General features: G+C 43.3%; 2 protein-coding genes across 5 annotated transcripts in view; one reads left to right on the top strand and one right to left on the bottom strand.

The window, feature by feature from the left end:
* Positions 1-316: 316 nt before the first annotated feature.
* LOC116853907 (LHFPL tetraspan subfamily member 2a protein) lies at positions 317-12423 on the bottom strand. Its single transcript, XM_032835240.1, has 5 exons — positions 12190-12423; positions 1928-2115; positions 1414-1686; positions 1053-1166; positions 317-790 (listed from the first exon to the last, which is right to left on the bottom strand). The coding sequence occupies exons 2-5, from the start codon at positions 2055-2057 to the stop codon at positions 648-650; spliced, it is 660 nt and encodes a 219-aa protein (XP_032691131.1). The 5' UTR covers positions 2058-2115; positions 12190-12423; the 3' UTR covers positions 317-647.
* A 3162-nt stretch (positions 12424-15585) lies between these two features.
* The window catches only part of LOC116854054 (putative gamma-glutamylcyclotransferase CG2811), a 2732-nt gene continuing 579 nt past the window's right edge, over positions 15586-17738 (top strand). Inside the window, exons 1-5 of one of the 4 annotated variants that reach the window (XM_032835556.1) lie at positions 15593-15782; positions 16121-16486; positions 16702-16851; positions 16943-17064; positions 17147-17398. In XM_032835556.1, the coding sequence (XP_032691447.1) occupies positions 16277-16486; positions 16702-16851; positions 16943-17064; positions 17147-17183 (519 nt within the window). In that variant the 5' untranslated portion in view covers positions 15593-15782; positions 16121-16276 and the 3' untranslated portion in view covers positions 17184-17398. Of the gene's footprint in view, positions 15783-16120; positions 16487-16701; positions 16852-16942; positions 17432-17738 lie in introns of those variants that run through there. The other 3 variants (XM_032835554.1, XR_004380070.1, XM_032835555.1) reach the window with 3 other exon arrangements.

Below are 17738 nucleotides of genomic sequence, written 5' to 3'. Positions count from 1 at the left end.
ACGGCGGTGTGTAGGAGAGATCGCTGTTATATACACCTTTCTCGCGATAGCGAGAACAGTAAATATTTCTTTGCTGAATACTAATAACATATTGATTTGAATCTAAATTCTTTTATTTAAATAGAATAAACAATTTTCACGAAAAGCTAAGATTTTCTGAAGGTTTTAAGAAAATGTATGTTTTCCTATTTAAAGAATACTTTATATTGATACAAAGTAAATATATGCACCGAATAAATATTTACTATTTCCTAGATACTTTTTCTCTCAGTGCAGATTTATTTTACTCGTATGGAACACAGACAGAAGACAAATGTGCGTGACAGCGATTCACCTTATATTTCTTTGACACAAAGAGATATACACGATAAAATATAACGTATAGAAGGCAATGAACACTCTGCAGACATACAGATATCTTGTGAATACTCATTTCCGATATCGCGATTAATCATGGCTATTTTTTTATTCGATTGCGAGTAATTTGGTCGACAGCAATTTTCGTCGTCCGGGTCGCATAGTGAACACAATGAGGTGAACACTTCCAGTTTTCCATCGGTTCTTCTCGAGCGGTCCTTTCCGATACTTCGTACCGATACGTCGATCGCTTGGCGAGACTGAACCCCTCGCTAATTTGATCGAGCTGCTTATGCCAAACATATCAGGGTCTTCCCTTCGTTCATTTTATCCTGAATTTTGTCGCTGGCGGTCGACTTCTCCGCCTGTCCGCTGAAAGCAGCGCAGAGGAAGGTGAGAACAACGCCGATCGTCGCGCTGTAAAAGGCCCAGCCTGAAAGACACGTTTAATATATTTTGTACTCTCCTGTAACCTGATTTAACTTTATGAAGGAGTTTGTCTCTGACTTGTTACTTTACATTAATTTGCAACGAAAGAAACTGCCTATTCTTTGTAAGATACAAGTAGATTGTTGATTTGAGCAAAGCTATCAGTTCAAATCTGTGAAAGTCGATAAAAAAGATGCGCAGCTGCTTGATGTCTAAGCTTTCTTAATGTCTAATTTCCAATCCGAGACTCTCATTTATCTGCATACCAAGACTGCAGTTGGCGAGATAGAAAGCGTCGGCTTCAGGACCGCAGATCCTCTGTACCCTCTCGGCGCCCCATCCTGCAGGATACAGGATCATCCCGAAGAGATAAAGTATTCCTGCGGAAACAAAAGCGCAAAATACATATTCCCCTCTCCAAGTTTCATTATAATTTATCATAGTGGAGTGGAGTGTCTTCAGGGTGGTTTAAGCGAGTCAGTAATCTTCTTTTTTAATTGATCAGAGAGATTGTATCGCAATATAATTTTCAAGACCACGTCGCGTTTCTTAATGAGCGCTCCATCGAAATTGGATCATTAACGACCGTGCATACTTTCAGATGCTCCTCCCCACGTGAAACATTACCAGCTACGGCCTGCGCCACACCCGCCAAATTGAAGATGCTCTTGCGGCCGATACTCTGCACGCAGCATCCCAGCAGAGCAGCTATCACAGTAATCGACATCACCGCCAAGCCTGAGGACAAGAAGAACAAGGAGGCCTTCCAGCATCCGGGGAAAACGTTGGGGTCCGTCGCGAGACCGTCCACGTTGAAGTTCGCGCAATGCAACCTGCCGTACAATCTCGTGCAACGGTTGAAGATCCCGACGGTGGGTGTGTACAGTTCCGTGCCGTTTCCTGAAATGCCGGAGCAGGTCACGAAATGACGAAGCGAGAAACGTGCCACGTATGAAACGAAGTGAAAGGGAGAGAATGATAATTGAGATTACATGTCGCCAATCTCTCTCTCTCTCTCTCTCTCTCTCTCTCAGTAAATGAGAGGAGTAAAGTTACTTATGCGAGATAGCCCGGACACGGGCTGACGAGGAGCTGAGGGAGGCACGCAACGAGAACTTCAATCAAGTTGGAGGATACTCACTCGTGTCTTTAATCGTTGGTGGTCCGACGAGCCATCTCGGAGTGATGAGGCCCGATAAAACGGCCATCAACGCTGTCAAAGACAAGAGCGTCCACAGCAGACTGCGTCCGGTAACTATCACATAACACATACTGCCGATCGATCGTTTGCCCTGCGCCCTATGCCATTCTCGGCCCACTCGGTGGTGTCTGAAAAAGATCGCGTCGCCATCAAGTGCCAAGTGTAATTGCTTGCCTCGACGCCACTATACGAATTCCTATCGCCGCGCGCGATAAATAAAGTTCGGTGTTTTTGAGATTAACGTTATCGCACGCTCGTGGTCCCGACGTGGGTTCAACGGCTTTAATAAAAGCGAGTTCGGGGATTCGGCCAGTCGCGGTGAAGTGAATGCCTTTCACATGTATTTCGAAGAAACGTGCGCCGGTGTTATTCCTCGGGCTCTCCTCGCGCGGGCATTAAGAGCGAGGCCGTAAGACCGAAACGTAGCTTACACATCTCGGGTTACGACCGTGGCTAACAGTTCCGACTTTTTATTCTGATTCCACGGAAATCGTGAAAGGGCACACGGGACCCCTTGGTCGGACACAGAGGGATCGGTCGATCCGTTCTCGCATCGAACTCGACATCGTGCCAGACCCGACGAGCGGTCATTATAAGACGCTTCCTCCGCTCGTGATCGACTGCCTCGGACCAGGCAGCGCAACTTTCGTAGGTATTTTTGAGGAAGACTCATATTTATAGTCCGGTCTACATCATCACACGTGTGAGGGTATCATTGCCTGTGCGCCGAAAGAAAAATTCGAGTTTCTCTGAACTGATACACCAGTCACGCAATATATCCGATTTTGGAGCTTTCTGATCAAGCGTCAGGTACCTTCATCCAATGAGACACAACTTAATCAAATATTGCACTTGATCGAACAAAAAAGAACGCTTTTTCTGACTCACCTAAATATCCGACCAGAAAGATGGTATTCGAATGATATCCGATGAAAATGATCCAATGAAGTCAGCCAGCCAGGTTTGAAAGGATTTTGGTCTTTAACTGTTTCGTAAAAACGTATCACTGTCTTCTGAACGGTGGATTTAGAAATAAAATTGCGATCAGGATATGCAGCATTGAATATGTAGATCAGTTACTTCTTCGTATGATCTAATATGGTCTCCAAATTTTCGATAAAGAAACAACATTATCTTTTCTTTATCGGTTATTATTTTTAAAAAAGAAATTTGAAATTGTAGTTGGAAAAAGAAAGGGAAAAGACAAAGAGTAAGATGCGAGAAAGCACGACTCGTTTTTAAAATACAAAGATCGAGGAGCGTTATCGTGAAGCGCGGGTATGCGCGAGTTTTGACTGAGTACGTGTGATATTACGTCGTGAATGAATAACCGCGTTCGATGCGAGCGAATGAACAACTAGGCTGGGAGCCTAAAAAACATAAACACAGGAGAAAAACAAGAATAACTTTGTTTTTCGTGTCTCGAGCTAGACGATATGACCGGCTTAGTTGTTCATTCGCTCTCATTCATGACGTAATATCACACGTAGTCAGTCAAAACTCACGCATACCCGCGCTTCACGATAACGCTTCTCGATCTTTGTATTTTAAAAACGAGTCGTGCTCTCTCGCATCTTACTCTTTGTCTTTTCCCTTTCTTTTTCCAACAATTTCAAATTTTTTTTTTTAAATAATAACCGATAAAGAAAAGATAATGCTGTTTCTTTCGAAAATTTGGAGACCATATTAGATCATACGAAGAAGTAACTGATCTACATATTCAATGCTGCATATCCTGATCGCAATTTTATTTCTAAATCCACCGTTCAGAAGACAGTGATACGTTTTTACGAAACAGAAACAGTTAAAAACCAAAATCCTTTCAAGCCTCATAACTCTAAATAAAAAGCCTAATAAAAGCCTAATAAAAAAATACTTTATTATAGGTTTTTGGAAAGCCCTTCAAATAAGCTACAAGAATATGTAATAAAAAGTGAGGGGTCCAATTTAAAAAATTCAATTTGACCTTCGTCCTCCATCCAAAGTTAAATTTTTAGCTATCATTAAGTATTTTATTAAGCCCTACAACTTTGCTACTTATATTTTTCGCTACAGTTGATCCTTTTCGAGATATTTCACCGTTTCCGGACTTTTTGCCAACCCTGTATAATGGTTACATTGCTGAATAAATGAAAATTCGTAACATATTGATGTAAAGTTACTGTTAGCTAGTGTTCATTAGGTTGTATATCGATCAAGTTTCATCGGATAAATTTTCAAAATTCTTCATCGGTATATCCGTTTGTTGAAGCTCAGATTTTTCTCTCTCAGTGTGGGGTTCATTTATTTATTATTGCCCATATATCGTACACGTTCGCAGAGAACGAACGCGCACTCAGCACCCGCAGTCGTCGTCACTTTTATTTCCGTCACTTCTTGCCGCGCGACTCGCGCGCGCTTCGGCCACTTCAGCAACGTGTTTGCTTAGGATCACTTCCCCTAATCGCTGTTTATATTTGCGCTGTCTCAAACCCCCGCAGGAACATAAATGAATCTGAAAGACGACATTGACAGTGTCGTGAAGGGAGAGCGTCTTGAAGGGACGCTCCTTCTCGAAGCGGATCGAAGTCAGCTTCTCTTCTTCTTCGCGTCCAACGGCCACGACAGTTCCACGCGAAAGAGGAACAAAGTGGAGAAAAAAGAAAAAAAAATATATATATATATACATAGGCGATTCGCGCGCTGCATTTGAAACGTTTAATTAACGACGGTCAGTCGGCGATCCAGTCCGGGAGTGCGAGAGCGCGCTTATCGCTTCCGCTCGGGCGATTTTCCGTCACGCTCGACTCTTTGTCTCGGCGTCCCACGGTGGTCCGTTCCTCGCGCATAATCGAGAATTAATGAGCCATGATCAAATTGACGATCTATGGCGTTCGAACGCGCGGAGGTAAGCGTCGTACCCGCGCGCGTGGGCAGACGCTGCCGCCCCCCGTCTGCGGGGCGGACGAGTGCGGCGGGCCCCGCAGCTGCGCGTTTTTCCCTTTTCCATTTTAATTGCCGGCTTCATTGTTACGTCGCCGCCACGCCTTCTCGTAATCACGCTGCGGACCTCGCGCGAGGGCCCCTTTCTCCGAGAGAGCGCGAGCGAGCCACCACTGAGTCGTGAATTAATCCTCATAACGCGCGCCGAGATCACGACTGAGTCGACGTCACGTGGACTTAGCATTGACTTCCCCAGCTTGTTACTTTTGATACGGAGGAAAGGAAAAAAAAAAACGGCACGAGACACTCTCGTGCTTTGGCAATTGAGAAAGTCGACGTTTGTCAGTGACTTTTATGAACTGTTCTTGAAGAACCGCGGATCTAATTAACTGTTCTTTTCTTCATGTGCGAACTCGAGGACGCAATCAATTTTGCGTGCGCTCTTCTGCGCAAACTGAACGATACCGTGAATTTACTTAGGAAACGTCCAAGCATGTTTACTTTTCCCTATTTTCTTCTTTTTTATTCTCTTTATTCGTACCTAAGGACTTTGTTCCCTGAATAAAGGCATAGATACTCGAGTGATTCACGAATGCGTCATCGACATGCGCTCGAGAGGCGCGTAGATTTATTCTACGGCGCGGTGAAATCGAGCTTGCGCGCCGAATTTGGATTTACAAGTTGGGTTGTTAACGCTCCCTCCGCCGACTTGCGACCTTTTGATCATAACTTACCGGACAGAGGACCCATTGGCGGATGACTAATGGTCGGAGCGTCCGCGCAACGGCTGGCAAGAGGAGGGACCGGTATATTGCATTCCGCGAAGATGCGTGAACCAAATGAGAACTTCTAATGCCACCCAAGTGTTCAGGGATACGGCTCGGAAATACTTGACGATTCCTCGCAGAATAGACCCGCGCGTCGGATAACGAAAGCTTCATTTCGTCCGTGGAATTCGCAGTTTAACATTACAAACGGTATTGAGGGTCAGAAGGAACCCAGACAGCACGAGCTCTAAAAACGACGCATAAGCTGACTTTAAGATGTCTTTTAGTTATATTTATGTCATCTCTAAAAGATGTATCATAAAGATGATTAAAGAACATCTTAAAGTCATCTTATGCGCTTTTAGAATTCATGCTGTCTGGGAAGAAATCGATATGGCTCATCATAAAATTTCGCATCACAGGAAAGTCATCCTTCTAAACAAGGAAGAAAGGAAGAGAGAATTTAAAATGCAACGGTGGAGGGATCAACATGAGGCGCACGGATAGTAAAGGTTTCATTCCGCACGTGAATTTTTCAATTTAACATTATGAGCGATATTGAAGGTCAGAAGGAAGAAATCGATGCATTTTATCGCGAAATTTCCCTTCACAGAAGAGAGGAAGGAAGAGAAAATCTGAAATTCAACGATGGAAGGATTAACGCGACGTTCACGGGTAATAAACAAAGACTTTATTTTGCACGTGGAATTTTTTATTTATGACTCAACGTTACGAATTGTATTAAGGCTACTGTATTAAGGCCCCTATTAATAATCCTTACTAGAAATTTGTCTCAAATAAGATACTCAGATTTGAATTCAGAGTTAAATAACAGTTTTTTATGATGACTTGAATCACGATTACACATATATAATATAAATGTCACATATAAATCGACTGAGAAACTCTCATTTAATTCTGAATAAAAATCTGAATATCTCACATATGAGACAAGTGTCAAGTGTGACAAGTGTTAAATAAGTTCCAAAAGCCCGAAAGAAGAAATTGCTGCGCTCCATCCCGAAATTGCGCAACATAGGAGAGATATCTCTCTAAGAGATAGAGAAGAGAGAAGGAGAAAATTTAAAATTCAACGACGGAAAGAAATTAACATAACGCGCATCGTCTTAATTATTTCGAGAGCCTCCACCACCGCAGTGTCTAAAAACACAAGACACCTACTCTCCTTGCATAATCTCGCGAGTGTGTGTACGCGCCATATGCGAGGCAGCTGTTGGACAGGTGCTCCCTAGCATCTCGCATCTCTTGTTTTCGTCCTCCCCTTCGCCCTCGTTCTCCAGATCCAGTCTGTGAGGAGAGAAAGGGAGAGGCAGACTCTTCGTCTCGTCTTCTCCTCTTCTTCCTAGCTCCTCTCGCTTCTCGGCATCTCGTTCACCGTCGATTTTATCCGCGGTGATTTATCGGCGATTCCACCTGATCCTTCCCCGGCCGACCAGCCGATCGACCGGTCCTAAGCTGCGTCGCGAGCATGCGACCGATTTGTCAGGAAATATTCCGAGTGCACTTCGTTGATATTACAGACGTGTGATTTTGCGAGAAATCGCAGGAGACGTGCGACGAGAAGTTCGCCAGGGGGGCGTCTCTTTCGGGTGTCCGAAGACAGACACGCCGCGCTACTTAAACTACGAGCGGCGTCGCGTGCGCTGTTTAGATTGGACCCGCACTGAAAACGATTCGTCAAAGTTTATCATCGGATCCAGCGTGGGCTCGCACTTGCCACGTACTCCAGCACCAACACTCATCGTTGACGAGCTTATCTCGATCCTCAGGAAGCCGCCCGCGTTGATTCGCGCCGCGCGTGTATTTTTGCACGCGCTCACGAACTAATCGCCGGGGGCGGCCGACGGCAAGGCCGGTGCCATCGAGTTTCAGTCCGTTTCAGCCACTGCGTTTTCTCGCCACTTTGACGACCTCGCATGCAAGTTGACGCTATCGCAAGAAAACAAGGAACGAACTTAGGCCGAAGAAGCAATCGCGATATTATTTTAGATTTCAGTATCTTTAGATTCCCATCGTCCCGCGAAGAAGAGAGCGGAGACGGCGATTTAACCGTAAGTAGAAGCAGATTAAAATTTCGATTGCAATTGGAATTTACTTAGAAAGCGACAGTTAATCAATCTCTTTCACTCATCAACAGCTGGTCATAAAGAACGAAATTCGACATCAAGAATCTAGAAAAGAACTTTGCGCTTCTGAGGTTGCATAAAGCACAAATTACAATATTACAATTAACAGTAACATTGTATCAATCTTATGGTTCCCTACTCAACAATTTCATTGCAGTATAACATATGATTTGTATAACAGTTATATGATCGAATGAGAAGTTACAATATTAATGTAATGTAGTTAGTGCTTACTGACATCACATTTCTCTCGTCACAAATCCCAATCACCATAAATTAACAGTGACATTACATCAATGCTATAACTCTCCACTGAACAATTTCATTGCAGTAAAACATATGATTTATGCAGCAGTTATGTTATCTAGTGAGAAGTTATAGCATTGATGTAACGTCGCTGTTAGTTGGCGTTCACTGGCACTACATTTCTCTCGTCAGCGAACGGCGAGCTCTCTTAATTCATCTCACGGGAAAATTAATAATAAATCACCATCACACGCCGTTGCCGGGGGCTAGATCGCTGCGACTTCCTGACTGCTCCTCCCATTATATTTTAGTTCGTATTTACTCAGGACAAGGTGTGTTAACGCGAGCCACCTCTCGGCGCGATTCGTTTATCATTTTTGGCGAGCGTCGCCGCAGGAGCATTAACATTCTCTAACGTTGCATGAACGACCGTTCGTGCTTGCTTGCTTGCTTGCTTACGTGCGTGCGTGCGAGGTACTTGCGTGAGCGCAGCTTCATTTATGCGCACACACGCGCGCGCTCAGCCAATTTATATTTATGATGTATCGGGCCTCGATGACACAGCGACTGGCTATGCTGGTCTCGAATCAGCCGAGAGACGACCAGGAAGAAAGGAAGAGAGAGAGAAAGAGGAGATAGACGGCAATAGACAGAGGGACAGCCGTTCAATGGCAGCAGGAGAGAAAGGAGCAAGGAGAGAAGACAGAGGAGAGGAGAGACGAGAGAAAGAGAGCCGAGAAGTGAGAAGAGAGGCAGTGGAAAACACCCACGGAATGTAAAACGGTCCGGCCGCTGGTGCCTTTGTGGGTTACTACACATCACTTCCGTTCAACTTGATTGCGCGAGAATGAAGGATTCGCGACGCCGATAAGTCGCACAGTGTCGAGAGGACATAATCGCGCGGATAAGATGAAACATCCAATTATCGACATTCCCTTAGCCATTGACACTCCAGGAAGAAAATCCTGATTTTACATGCGATCAGCATTGCAGTTAAACCTCTTGCCCGCACTCAATTATCTCCAAAAGAGAACTTGACAACTGAAACTGTGAACAACCTCTACTGACCGCGAGAAAAACCAGACTTTTCTAAAGTGTCAACGACTAAGAGGGACCAATAATTTCGGTGTTTCACTCTACTGTCTTTTTGGGGAAATAAATGGGTATAGTCGCGTGTGAAGAAGTTTCCTCGATGGAAACCAAAAGAGACGGCAATATCTTGAATACACGTTCTTCTCTCTGTGCCTTGAGCTTTTCAGTAATCGAGAGAAGAAAGTAATCAAATTTTGACCGCAAGTCATTAGTTGCTCAGTCCATTCCTCCATTCGCTGGCGGACCGCCACGTGTCGTTCGTTTCTCTCACGCGGCTTGCTCGAAATGACACGCGTCCCATCCTAAGCACCATTCGCGGACATTGCCTTCCTCGGGATAATAATTCCTACGTCCCGCCGTCTCGCGCCTAATACGAGATCCAGCTTTGACCCACTTGAGCGTCTCGGCAGAAAAGAAGGTGCCCGTCGAGATGCGGGGAACCCCCTTTGTTCATCGAGTTGTTCTCCAGACACGAGTCGCCCGCATTCCTTTCACGGGCACGACGAAAAAAAGCAGACCCCTTCCGCGTGGAAAAAAGGAGTAATAAGGTGAATTTACAAGTGAACGCGGCTGTAACACAGCCGGCCGGCTGCACCGAGCAGGCCCCGGCAACATCTGGAAATGCGATTTGATCCCGAAAAATCGCCCGCGCTTCACCGTTGCCGACAGTTGAGAATTAATCCGGGACGGGAATGGCGCGTTTGAAGTTTCATTCGGCTCGAGAGATCTTTGAAGCCTCCTTGAATTCGAGGAGCGTTTACGACACGGTACAAAAGTTGTTACTGCAGGATTTAATTAAACGCGAAATTTAAATATAAAAATGCGCCACCAAATACTAATTTCAGACTTGAGTCGCGCGCGGTTCGCTGAGATCTCCAAGTCTCAGCATTTTAGAAGCGTCCTCATTGTGGTAGATGTATTATAAACATCGAATGTAGCTGCAAGAGTATTTTAAATGTACAAATTAATTTGCGTGCATTCAAATTGGGAATTGCTGTAGAGAGATGATCGCGTGATCACGATGCCACGACGGCCTCGATTGACACGACGGGACACTTTTCCATTCATTTCGGGTTACACGGGAGTAATGCGAGACACTCCTGCGTAAACAGAGTGCACCGTTGCAGAGCGTCGCGCAAAACATTCTTGCTCGCGAGCATCTCATTTCACTGACCGGCGAGAAAAATCAAATTGCTCGGCACACACGCGACGGAACTCACTAAACTGAAAACCACCTCCGCAATTTGAACCGCGAATTAATTTTCGCTGCCTCAATATTCATATCATAGCCTGCTGTTCTCGAAAAGCGTGACTCCGACGAGCGAACTGCACCGTGTCGATTAATTGTCGCTCGTGAATTTCCGCCATCGCGACGTTGTCGTTCGCGAGGCAACTTTTCTCAAAATGAGAAAAGACTCTGGCCGAAATTCCGGAGAACAATGAGCAAAAAATAGATAACACTTGTCGATTGGGCTGCGAGTTGAAGCCTGAAGTAACGCGAGCTTTAATCAACGGGCGTGTCGTCGCCTTCGTTACACCGTAATTTGTAGCAATTTAGTGGGTGCGCCGGTCGAAATTAATATTAACGATCACGAGAGCACGTCAGGGCGCGCGTTTCCGTGAGGACCGGGACGGAAAGGGCCTCAGAAGAAATTCGAGGGCACCGTGGAGATGCATAATTCATAAATCGCCTGGGCCCATGCGATTACGGCGCTCCCCGATCGCATCGTGATGTAAACACTCGTAAGTCGATGCAATTGGCGAAGGGTGCACTCGTGAGCGCGAGAATGAAGGAAGAAACGCTTGCGGTCGCGACGATTTACGCGAGACGGGAACTCTTTTGCGCTGCCATCGTGGGATAGTCCCGTGAAGCCTCTTCGCCTTCACGGGAAGAAACTCAATCGTAGATCTTCCCGGCGAACGTTTCGCTGAAGATCTCTATTATTCAACGCCTTGCTCGCAGAAAACGGAATCAGTCGAGGAACCGTGACGGAAATTAATAACTCGTCTCTTGTTTCACTTTTGATATCGTGTAGGTTTTTTGAAAAATAAAATTCGTGTCAGTTGCAGTTGAAATAATTAAAACAAATATTGCGGAAATATCGAATTTTACCTTCTGAAAATCTCGCGGAAATTTCGCATGCAATGTGATGCAAAATCACAGCGGTCGAGAAAAAATCAGTAGAGAAACCGCGACAGAAATTAATAGGTCGCCTCTTGTTTAAATAAAACTCGTGTCAATTTCAGTTGAAGTAATTAAAACAAACGCGGAAATATTGTATGTTACCACCTGAAAATCTCGCGGAAATTTCGCATGCAATGTGTTGCACGCGAAATTCAGTAAAATTAGTTGAGAAACCGCGACAGAAATTAATAGCTCGCCTCTTGTTTCACTTTTAACCGTGCACGTTTTCAAAATAAGGCTCGCATCGATTTTATTTGAAATTATCAAAACAAACATAAAGATATGTTGAATTTTATTGTCTAGAGATCTCACGGAAATTTCGCAAGCAACGCGTTGCTTACGAATAAAATCAGTCGAGTAAAACCGTGACGGAAATTAATGGTGAAAACAAATCAATAACTCATCACTCGTCTCATCTTGTAAGTTTTCGATTGAAATTTGTGATGATTTTATTTAAAATATCAGTGCATAATTTTCCTCTTTTCCATCAACGTATCGGGTTACCCGGGTACTTAAATGTTATCGAAACAACGTTATAGTATCTGTTAAGAGTCTATAATATAAATTTTCATATTCCAAATTTCGAACATTCTTTTCTGTTGCATTCTACAGGGTCTTCGAGCAACAAAGGCTCTTTGTATATCTACTCCGCGCCGGTAATGTTTTAACACGTTCGACGGCTTGCGGGATAATTCGAAATTGATATCCGCGTGTTGACAGAAAGATTAAAATAATCAAAACCACAATGGCATCGAGTCTTCCTAACCGACAGTCTCGCGGATGTTTCGCAACACGTGTTGCTCGTGAATAAAATCTGTTGGGAAAATTGATCTCGTCGCTTACCTTGCTTTGGATACAGCAACCTTTTAGAGAAAGGAGATCGCCATCTTCGTTCTGGTGAGCGATGTTCCCTATAATAGTACTCAGTCGAAATTAGAAATAAAAACGCCACTACACACGGTGGCAGAGTACGACGCACACCTAATCGCCGATCGTGTCCGTTCGCGAGAGAGAAACACATCCACCTCACGTGCGGCTCGCTGGACGCGCGAAGCGAGACTGAGGAACGCGCGGCGTGGGTCGTACCGGCACTGTAACGAGACGCAAACTCGTCAACCATCGTGTGCAAGCGACGGTGGAGTTATCATTTCAAGGATGTTGGAGTGATTCGCGTATATTCGATCGACTTGACCATTACTGAACCCTTTACTAACGTGTGTCGGAACATTCCCGACAAAATACCTTTACTCGGATGCGTCTCGAAAACATTCCGACCTCTTTATTTATTCCGTGACTAATTTTGTCACTATTTATTTGACGTTTCGAGTCACGATCTCTTTTCGTGTAAAATATGACTCAAACGTACATTTGAAACTATTATCTTTTATGATGAGACTGAGGCGATAACTATATCACCATCTGGAGTATCTTCGAAATATGAGAGTAGGAAAAAAATAAGTACAAAGATATAATGTTTTATTTAAATAAACGAGTTAATTTCTTCCCTACATCCATATCTCGAAGATATATTCAAGGTGTTGCTAAAACCGATTATTGCTACTATTTTTTAACAAGTTACAGAATTAAACAAACAAGATTTTTAAATATGTCAAAGATGGCTTTGAAATCCTTACTTGCTTGACTCTGAAATCTCTTAAAGAACAGTAGAAATAATTGATTTTGCCAATCTACCCCGGTAACCAACTAGCCTCGGTCTCACATGGTGTTATATTGCAAAGGGTTAAATTCCGCCGCCGCGAAAAGTCGAAATACATTCGATCGCGTCTGATGTATGCAGTCTTTTTTTCATGTGGACAACGTAAACTGCACGAGGAATAGTGTAAATTATATCTTAAAATATATATACAGAAAAGAGTAATTAAATGATGAGACAATTTCAATATCTGTTTTCATATCACTTATGAATGTAATGTTTAGAAAAAATAACAAACATGAAACTTTTATTTCACGTTTATTTCAAAACATTTTATTTTATTTTATTTTATTAGATTAGTAGATTAGTAGATTTAATTCTGAAAGTAAGAATGTTACCAGAGAATACATAGCGACCGTGAGAGCTTTCTACAACGAGACCACCTTCTCCCTTCCCCAGCAGAGGCTAGGGAATTATAATTCTAATTTCGTTTCTTTCCCCCTTCCCCCTGTTCCACCTCAATTGATCATTCCCGCCACGTGCGCGATCGATCGAACGCAACTGTCCTTAGTCCTAACAGCGCGATGTGTCATCAGTCGTGCCCGTCTTTGTATGGGCGTTCGCAGCGGCGTTAGAATCGACACAAATCATTTCTGTGATCGTCATCTCCCGCAGTAATTACAGATTTTAATCCCATAAGTTAGCCCCTAGGCCCGTCGTTATCGCGATGCCGCCCGCTGCTCTCAGAGTAGACCGGCGCGACACTTTTTCCAAGGGCTTTTGTCCATTTCCCCGATTGCTCTGTTCCTAAAGGCTAGCCACCCCTATGTTGTCCCAGAGCGTCGAATTACGTCTCATCCACAGCGGGAAAAGCTGACGGAGGCGCCAAAGTGCTTTATGAATTTATGACGCGTGTCGACGAGTCGAGGGTCAACGTTTCGCTACGCGGCCCGTGAAGTTCCGCTTACTCTGGCTCGTTATACATAGTATCTCGTAAAGTACTCCCGGTTCGTTGATCTTACCTCAATATCTGTTATCATACGCGTGAAACGATGAAAAGAATTTCTGCCTTTGGTTCCAGTGCAGCTGGAAAACACAAACTTCGTACAAACTTCGTTGCGTACCAATCTTCCGGATATTACCCGGATATCCAGGTGTCTCTCAAATTATATATACTCGAATATCTTTCAAATCAGTTGCGTATTCAGGTTCTTGGGCATCCGAGTAGTTCGTGGTTCGGAAATGAAAAAAGTTTTTTAACGACATACGCACCAAGATCGTGCATTTACGCGTAAATTATGATACTCTACGTCTACATTTAGGCAATGTAAACTATGTATGTCATCTATGTAAACAATGAGTAACTAACGGATTTTGTTTAAAGAATGTGTGGCTTGCTCAACAATCAGTTAACGAAATTTTTTTATTTTGATTTAACCTTTATTTAACTTCATTTATATTTTTACTAAACCTCTTTAAGATCTTAATGCATGATTTATGAACGTTTCCTAAATAAGTTAGAGAGTCCGCAGAATTCTCTGGTGATATTCTTATTTTCAGAGTTAAATCTACCAATTTGTCACACAATAAAATAAAAATTGCATATAATTTGTTTATTATTTCTGAGCGTTATATTTATAAGTGATATCCAAAACAGATACTGTAACTGTCTCCTAATTTAATTACTCTTTTCTGTATATATATATATATATATATATATATATATATATTTTTTTTTTTTTTATTTTAAGATATAATTTACACTATTCTCCGTGTAGTTTACATTGTCCACATAAAAAAGAACTATTATACATCACGTAAACAATATGTAGACGATCCGCGTAGACGAAATTCATGACACAACTTTGATACGTATGCTTAATCTCTTTGCGCTTTTCCTACGATAAACTTCTCGTGTCGATTTGAAAAAACCGCGCTGACCGTTGTTACCAATCTCTGTCACGCGACCATCCACCGTTCCATCAGTGTAAGGCTGCGTTCGGAACACACACTGTGTGCACACTACTAGACGATAGTTGGAGTGAGCGAAATACAAAAGTGCGATAAAAAGAGAGGAAGAGTACTCGAATGACGTTTCCGAACGCAGTCTGTGTTGTTGTTGCTGGTGTGGAACTAAGTCTATAAATCAAAAAGTCCGAAGATGTAAAAAATAAAAATTCACTGAAAATAATTGATATTTAGAGGGTCCTGCGAATACTACAGAAAAATTTATCCACAAGTAGGAAAGCCTCATCGGAGTCTCCAAAAATTTGCCACGTTTCAACAGGCCAGCCGACGTCTGCGCGGATCAGGCCAATCCGTAACAGATCAGATTCCCTAGCATGAAGCGGGCATTCAAATAAAAAAAGGGATCAATTGTCTCAGTTTCTCCATATTCACACAATGGAGAATTTACGGTATTTTTTATAGAAATGCTGTGCAATGTGAACATGAAACGTTCTCAATCTGGAAATTGTTGAAATAATACGTCTTAGAAGGTGGTTCTCATCAGTGTATAAGTGACAGGTTAGGCGACAATTTCCCGAAAAGTAGAGGGGATAATGTTGGTACTAAAGAAAATCTCTACGCGATATAATTTAATGATCTGTTCTTTGTAAGTGCACTGCTGAACTAATGCAAAAGGTTAGAGTGAGAAGAAACTTGTCTCCCTTCAATTTATTGCACCAGTTCAGCAGGCTAACCTAAGTGACATCTGTGTGGTGTGTATCGGCCAGTTATGTGTTGATCTTATTTTATTCTCCGCACCCACAGCGCGAACATCGTGAGTGCTTCGAAATACCCACCCTAATAGCACGCAATGTTCAGGGAACGTCCAGTGGATATCCATAGAACATAAAATGTTTTCTGGATGTTCTCTGGACGTCTTTTGAACATGCGTGCTATTAGGGCAGAATTGGGTCGAGTTGAGTTAGTTCCACTATAGTATATGTAACGGATACTATAGTGGAACTCAACTTGACCCAACCCTGAACATTTCGGAAACACCCTGTGTGACCTTGCACGTGCCCGGGGAAAGTTCGCGCCGCTTTCCCGACACGTCATCGCGAAAAATTTCTCTTCTCCGCAAACCACTCTAATTTCAAGTTTTATTTCAATCAGGTGAATCAATATCGCATGAACTCTGTGACGTAATTATACACCGCATGCACATTTAGATAAAACGCGATAATAACGTTACGATCACCGCCGTGGTGTCATCAGCCGGAAGTCACGTGTGAGAGTCACGTGTGAGAGTCACGTGGCGCGATTTTCGAAATGTACGAGAACCTGCTTAAGAACCCGCTGCACCGGGTGTTTGTGTACGGCACACTAAAACGGGGAGAACCCAACCACGGCGTCATAAAGGATGTCGCGAACGGCTACGCAAAATTTCTAGGTATTGGCAAGACGACGATCTCGTATCCCCTGGTGATCGCCACCAGGTACAACATCCCGTTCCTGTTGAAGAAACCCAACGTCGGCAATGTAAGTATAAAGCGCGCTTTGAAATGTTTTGTAGTTTTCTTTAAAAGAATTCCGCAAAATGGTCGATTTTGCGGCTTTTTCTTGAGCGAATTCTCTCCTTTAATATTTAATTCAACATATTACTTCATATATTATATTATAATAATAATTATAATATTAATATTCCGTTACATTACGTGAATGTAACGGTTATGTATTTGTGTGTGCTGGAATAGCACGTGCAAGGAGAAATATATGACGTGGATTCCACGATGCTGAAGAGATTGGACGAGCTGGAGGAGCATCCTACCTTTTACGAGCGCACCGAAGAAGAAATTTTATTAGCCTCGGAAGCTGCACTCAAGCCTGGGGAAAGTTTCGAGGAGGTAATTGGAGGAGATCGTGCAGGAGGCAGAGGGTAATCATTGAACCATTTTCGTTATTTCACCTTTCGTCGGATCTTCTCTCATCTTTCAGGTCAGCGAGCTGACGAAAGCGTGGATATATTTCCTACCAAGATACAATCCTTCGCTGTTGGACAGCCCCATGTACGTGTCTTACAGCAACAGCGGAAAACACGGGCTGAAATATTGCGAGAAGTATGTTCGCGACCCGTCCCATGATCACAGAAAGGAAGTACAGTGAAATCATTGCCGGCACGTAGCTTTTATCTCGTTGCAGCGAGCAGGACTCGTCAAGCATCGACGACGTTCTTTGAACACTTCGTTGGACTTACGGAACTATTTTTACGGAGAATTAATACTTCGTCTCACAAGTGCGCTCCGGAAGAGTCGTTCCTGCACAATAATGATTTTATTTCGGCAATAACGATTTGATTGCTGTAGCGGACCAATAAAAAGCGGATCTGAGTCCAAGTGAAGAGCCGATAAACAATCTGGTCTGAAAAGGACTCTGATCACAGACTAACCGTCAGTTTGCAAGGTTGTCTTGTTGCATGATAATAATGTAAGAACGACACATCTACAATTTTACTCTTAACAATCTACGTCGAGTTTAACTCGACATTGCATTTTCCCGCGATTATTAGGACCTTAACTTAGTTTCCGCCCAAAAAATACTGAGAAAAAGCATTTATTGTAAAAAATTTATTTAAATTATTTCAATGAAAGTATTTTCCATCACTTTCTACAACTTTTTGCCATCTTTCTGGCAACTGGGCGATACCATCTCGATAAAACGATGTTTGTTTCGAAGCAATCCATTCGTCCACCCATTCTCGCACTTCTTCAACATTTCGGAAGCGTGTACCACT

Source organism: Odontomachus brunneus, unplaced genomic scaffold (assembly GCF_010583005.1).
Source record: "Odontomachus brunneus isolate Ranch 3 - 2012 unplaced genomic scaffold, Obru_v1 Obru_scaffold_007, whole genome shotgun sequence".
In the NCBI taxonomy this organism is placed as follows: domain Eukaryota; kingdom Metazoa; phylum Arthropoda; class Insecta; order Hymenoptera; family Formicidae; genus Odontomachus; species Odontomachus brunneus.
This window is presented reverse-complemented; position numbering and strand designations above follow the sequence as displayed.